The 6,129-nt window shown below is 38.0% G+C and overlaps 1 protein-coding gene across 1 annotated transcript; it reads left to right on the top strand.

Annotated features, from left to right (window-relative positions):
• The first annotated feature begins 150 nt into the window (after window positions 1-150).
• LOC117298915 (COMM domain-containing protein 1-like) lies at window positions 151-5,080 on the top strand. Its single transcript, XM_033782297.1, has 4 exons — window positions 151-327; window positions 1,876-2,031; window positions 3,029-3,160; window positions 4,261-5,080. The coding sequence occupies exons 1-4, from the start codon at window positions 151-153 to the stop codon at window positions 4,360-4,362; spliced, it is 567 nt and encodes a 188-aa protein (XP_033638188.1). The 3' UTR covers window positions 4,363-5,080.
• Window positions 5,081-6,129: the final 1,049 nt, after the last annotated feature.

Here is a 6,129-nt window from a genome sequence, read left to right as displayed (position 1 = left end):
TTATAGAATTAAATATTGATTTTGATTGAATTTTTTGGTAAATTAAACGTTTCAAAGTATTGTTTACGCAGGCCAATTTCATTTGTAGCACCCACATGTCAAGCCACTGGTTAAACCGGCGTTAAACGTTTAACCTTTGACATATTCAAGATGGCGACCGAGGAGGAGGAGGCTCGCACTGTTTTGGGTTTGTTAAACGGACTAGCAAAACGTGAATACCTCGGCCAGGAGGAATTAAGTGATGAGTTTCTGAAGGAGGAGTTGATGGCCGATACAAGTGAAGAGGATTTCTTGGCATTGCTGGCTAAAATCAAGAGTTTGATGAAGGTTAAAAAAAATTGTAAAAATTTACCGTACAAAAACCAATGCCATTGCACTATGCGTTTATTTATTTTCTGTACAAAAACCAATGCCATTGCATTACGCGTGCTATTCGTTTACGTTTTTTAATCCCGACATGACAGTCATAATATTATGATTGACAAAGTTAAAAAATGAATGATTGACAACAAACCCTGGAACATGATCTGGATGAACTATTGACCCAACAATGAAATCTACCGGCTGTCATCAACGGATAACTTCTGCCTGGTCTTTCCGTATCCTGCCACCACTTGACTTTTTCACTAATTGTTTTTCTTACCCAGATAATAAATAATTAAAAGGGATATCTCATTATTATTGAGGTAAAATAGATACTACATTATTGTGGATCGAATGAACAAGTGCTGGCGTACTGGTGTGACACAGAAACTTTTCCGACATCAACCGCAATAAATCTTGTTAAGTTGTTTCTTACTTCTAGAAACTATAAGGCTCCCCTGTGAGCCTTACAGGGGTCTAATATTTTGGGCCTCCTTAACGCTATGCGTTTTTCAAATCAGTGTTGATAGGTGAAAGTTTTATGACCGTTAGCCAGCAATAACTGAAGTTTCTAATGTACTACACTACCAAAACTTTCCCCACATACTCGATATACATTCATAATGCTTGCATTTCCTTTTTGTTGAGTGAAATTAAAAAACATCGTTAAAAAATGCAATTTTCTGCTCGGAACTCACTGTTGTTTTTCTGCCGCATCGCACGTTTTTCGACTTCAACGCTTTATAAATCGGGCACAAGCCTACTGCATGTAGATCATTTGTTTACAATAATACCCGCCGTTCACGCATAAAGCGCCCACGCACTGCCCCACGGGTTTGTAACACCCCTCTCACAGAATGGTTTAGTCCGACTCGACCGCGGCTCGGCAGTTCGTTGATCTACATGTAGTAGCCTGCATATGAGAAGTCAAAAGAAACTTCAGTTATTGCTGGCTAACAGTCGTAAAACTTTCACCTATCAACACTGATTTAAAAAACGTATAGCGTTAAGGAGGCCCAAAATATTAGACCCCTATAAGGCTCACGGGGGAGCCTTATAGTTTCTAGAAGTAAGTTGTTTCTATGCCATTTTTTTTATTTTAGTTTAAATAAACTGAATAAAAAAGAGTCAATTCCCCTGTTCTGGTGTGCATGCAGTAGTGTACTAAATTTATTGTTGGTTTTACTTAATTATTTAGTGACTCCTAGTTGTATTAAAATAATACATGTAGTATCTTATTTTAACAAAATGTGTTGACTTTAAACAAGGAGTGATAACTTGGCAGCAGATCATTAAATGGTTGAGTGTTGTTGGGTCCAGTAACTTGAAGTTCACTGGACTAGGTCGTAACCTATCTCAAAGTAGTGTACTGTTCAAACACTTCAAGTAATATTGATTGTGTACTACTGAAGTGGTTTCATTTCAGTGACCAAATCACAAAACAAATGATAGATTTTGCTGAGGAGCTAAACCTTTTTAAATCAACTAACATGTTTGTGTCTTTCTTTGCAGAATATAGTCTCGGCCAATATGGATGTGAATCAACTTGAAGCATTCCTTACATCACAGACCAAGAAGAAAGGTGGAATCAACTCGGCACAAGCAACTGCTTTCAGCAAATTCTGGAGGAGCAATAGAACTAAAATTCACAATAGTATTGTTGCCAAGGTAACTTCAAAGTGGTTTTTAAAAATGCTTCAAGAACATATGTATCAGCTTTCCCAAGTTTAGTATATAGCGTGGCAGAGTGCTTGAGTGCATAGGACTCAAGTTCTGATGGCCTAGTCTGATCCTAGTCATGGCACTTGTGTCCTTGAGCAAGACACATTTAACCATAAAGTGCTTTTCTAAACCAAGGTTTATAAATGGGTACCTGAGAGGGCTATTAAGACAGTACTGTGTTGGATTAACCCTGTTGCGCTAATTTAAAGGCAGTGGACACAACTGGTAATTACTCAAAGTAATTATCAGCGGAAAACCTTACTTGGTAACGTAATGGGGAGAGGTTGATATTATAAAACATTGTGAGAAATGGCTCCCTCTGAAGTGACGTAGTTTTTGAGAAAGAAGTAATTTTTCACGAATTTGATTTTGAGACCTCAGATTTAGAATTTGAGGTCTCGAAATCAAGCATCTGAAAGCACACAACTTTGTGTGACAGGGTGTTTTTTTCTTTCATAGTTATCTCGCAACTCCGACAACCAATCGGGCTCAAATTATCACAAGTTTGTTATTTTATGCATAAGATACACCAAGTGAGAAGACTTGTCTTTGACAATTACCAATAGTGTCCACTGTCTTAAGCAGCACGGGGTTGTATGCCTGATGAACAGGAATAATGTTCTAGGGCCTTGATCTAGAATATCTAGCTGCTAAAAAATGTGCTGCCAAGATATGCGCTTCGATATCAAAGAAAATTCGTTGGCTATTTTAAAATGGTGTTTTTATTGTTTTTGAGAATAAGGAGTAATCTGCCTACCATCCAAAATGACCTCTGGTAATACAAAAATGAACAGCCTCACTTACTAACCTAGCAGTCTCTTTCTCAAAGGCTAAAATAAGAGAGATTTGTCTGCTTTCAGAAAGGCTCTGCTTTGATCTGTTGGGCTATTAACAATGTTTGCAATATTTTTAGTTAAGATACAACATTTTTGATTACTTTCAGTGCACATGGGGAAACAAACTGACGGGCATGAGTTGGAGGATTGATATTAAGAGTCAAGCTAAACATATTGAGCAGATAAATACCCCTACCGCCATCGTTGAATTACAAATTGCTCAACAGAACTCAGATCAGGTAAGTTTTACTGTCGGTTAAAGCCATTGGACCCTTTTGGTACAGAAAAAAAAAAAAAGTTCACAGATTTACAAATAACTTACAGGGTTTACAGAAGGTAGTGGTGAAAGACTTCTCTTGAAATATTATTCCATGAAATGCTTTACTTTTTGAGAAAACAGTAAAACAATATCAATTCTCGATAGCGAGAATTACGGATTTATTTTAAACACATGTCATGACACGGCGAAACGCGCGGATACAAGGGTGGGTTTTCCCGTTATTTTCTCCCGACTCCGATGACCGATTGAGTCTAAATTTTCACAGATTTGTTATTTTATATAGAAGTTGTGATACACGAAGTGTGGGCTTTGGACAATACTGTTTACCGAAAGTGTCCAATTGCTTTAAATTAGAATACATTCAGATTTATTCATTTGTATCTAGCACTGAAACCTTAATGGTGCACGATTCTTGAGAAGCCGTGTTCAGGAACTAAAGTCCTCCAGCACTCCTCAGTCTCCTGACGATGACTAAAGCAGGCTAGTCCAAATATCTGTGAGACCAATTAAGAACTCGCTCTGGGTAGTGAAGTTAATAACAATAGGTCCCCTTGATCCACCCAACCAAAAGTAGTAGTCCGGCTGGTTTCCTACCTCCCCAAAGGTAGCAGTTTCATAAGCAAGGCTAGGACAGCTTCTTTCAGAACTAATAGTTACCTGAATTCTGAAATCTACTCCGCGGCAGTAGAATAAGTTGCAAGACACCGCTATCATGGGAGTTCGCTATCGCAAAAAATATTGGCTCTCGGGGGGACAGCAGTTCGTTGTTGAAAGCAGCACAGTCTATTGGCGACTCTATCCGAGAGGGAAATTAACAAAAAGGAGTAGAGCATTTAAGAATATTAAAGAATAGGTGCATCTTGATGGGATTCGAACCCACGACCCCCCGCATTCTAAAGCAGATGTCTTAACCACTGGACCCCAGTGTTTTATCTTTTCTAAACGTGCACAAAGAAGTAGAGCCACATTGTTAACTTTCCTAAGGTCTGTAAAAAGAAGGTTAGTGTATTAACCACATAACCAATAATACAAAACACCTGTTGTTATTGTTGTTTACAGGAAGCTGATGTTGTACGTTTTGAGATGGACGAAGTGAAATTAGCGAAAATAACAAAAGATCTGGATGTGATGGAGGCACAACTAGCTGCTTATTGCCAATGACATAATCTACAAGATAGAAACTATTCCCTGACTTCCTCCAGCCATAATATGAAGTGTCAATGTTTGATTTCCGCATCACACTCGGAAATAATTCATCATCTGCAATTTTGTACATGACTTGAGATGTACACTCATCTTCGTGTTGTTCTCCCAATTGGTGAATACATAGTGTAAACTCGGAGCGTGGAGATGTAATTAAGTGAATGTGTTTGGCACATTAGCTCGTCGAGGAGGATGTCTTACGAGCAATTGATGTTTAACCAACCGTGTTCAGCTATATCGTATTCTATCTTGGACTGTGAATCCATGCCTTGATCCAACATAGTAAGTGAGCAACCATACGTCAAAGTGTCAGCCTGAAGACCTAGTGTTTGACATTTATGAAGTACTGTTCTCAAAGCGACATTGCTTGAAGGATTAACTGATATTTTTCTGTAGGCACATTAATCACCCTATGTGTTGAACATTCACCAACGCAGGTTGCAAACATAAACAAAACAGCTTGTGTTTTCTCTAGAGGTTTTGTGTACATTCAGTCATTCATATGAGGTGATTGCAAAGTCAATTAATAATGAAAGTCAATTAATAATGTCCCAAACATAGCCTTGCTCAAAGCAGTCGAATTATGCACTCCGAAAAAAGGCCGCCGCTGTATAAAAACCCACCTGTATTCACTGTGCGTAACATCGCACGACACGATGCCCCCGTACACTATCCGCATGCGTCGGCCGTCAGGTCGGCCTGACGGCCTCCGCATGCGGTTAGTAGTACGAGTGCGGATGACTTGTAGTCGAACGATGTGACAGTGTGTATACGGGTGGGTCATGCGGTGTGATCGCACGCACCACGCACAGGGTATACGGGTGGGTTTACAGCGGCGTCTTTTCGGAGGGAATAATGCGACTGCCTTGAGCAAGGCTAGACCAAACATTGCTGAAATTTCTGAGTTGAGAACATACTCCAAGATTATTGTTTGGTTTTACCAGTGAAGTGTGCAGCACAATATTTTCAGTGCTTTCAAAGGAAAAAAATCCACAGGCTACTACTCAGATCAGATGGGATTTGAACCAGATGTCTTAACCGCAAGACCATCCCACATGCTAGGTGGCTAGAGACAAGTTGGAATTTTCCAAGATATTCCAAGGAAATAAAAAAATGTAAAATATTTATAATTTATAGCAACAAAAAGTTTCATCAAAATTTAACTACTTATAATCAACAGTCGAAGTAACTATTGAAGATGAGCAATGTATTCATTATTTGATGCTCTGCTCAAGCTAGTTAATTTAAATTGATAATAAATGGCATTGCCAAAATTTAACTACTTATAATCGACAGTCGAAGTAATTATTGAAGATGAGCAATGTATTCATTATTTGATGCTCTGCTCAAGCAAGTTAATTTAAATTGATAATAAATGGCATTGCCAAAAGCAAAAGGTACATACACAAACTAAAGGAAGTCGTTAACATGCCAATATTCAATATCACCAATTGTGTTATGACTTTCATTAATTTTTATGACTACCAGCCCAAAATATTCAAAATCAATGTGTTTGATGGGAGAACAATGTGATGCATGTATAAATGGTTAGCATATTAAAACTTTGGTATGACAAAGAAGATACAATTAATAAGACAAGTAAAGGATATTAAAAATTGTTTAAATGTTTATATCAAAAAAACAATAACCCGTTTGAATTGATTTTTTGTTATTCCAGAATGTATTTTGTACCTGCTTGTTGAGAGTTGAAAATAATTAAAAAGA

The sequence above is a fragment of the Asterias rubens genome, chromosome 1, assembly GCF_902459465.1.
Source record: "Asterias rubens chromosome 1, eAstRub1.3, whole genome shotgun sequence".
NCBI lineage: Eukaryota > Metazoa > Echinodermata > Asteroidea > Forcipulatida > Asteriidae > Asterias > Asterias rubens.
The sequence above is the reverse complement of the archived record's forward strand: the minus strand, read 5'-3'. Positions and strand labels throughout refer to the sequence as shown.

Bases quoted from the DNA above. Each gene is read 5' to 3' on its own strand.
- LOC117298915 (XM_033782297.1), top strand. From the start codon at position 151: ATGGCGACCGAGGAGGAGGAGGCTCGCACTGTTTTGGGTTTGTTAAAC. The intron at 2,032-3,028 runs GTAACTTCAAAG...GATTACTTTCAG, and splicing joins ACAATAGTATTGTTGCCAAG to TGCACATGGGGAAACAAACT. The intron at 3,161-4,260 runs GTAAGTTTTACT...TGTTGTTTACAG, and splicing joins CTCAACAGAACTCAGATCAG to GAAGCTGATGTTGTACGTTT.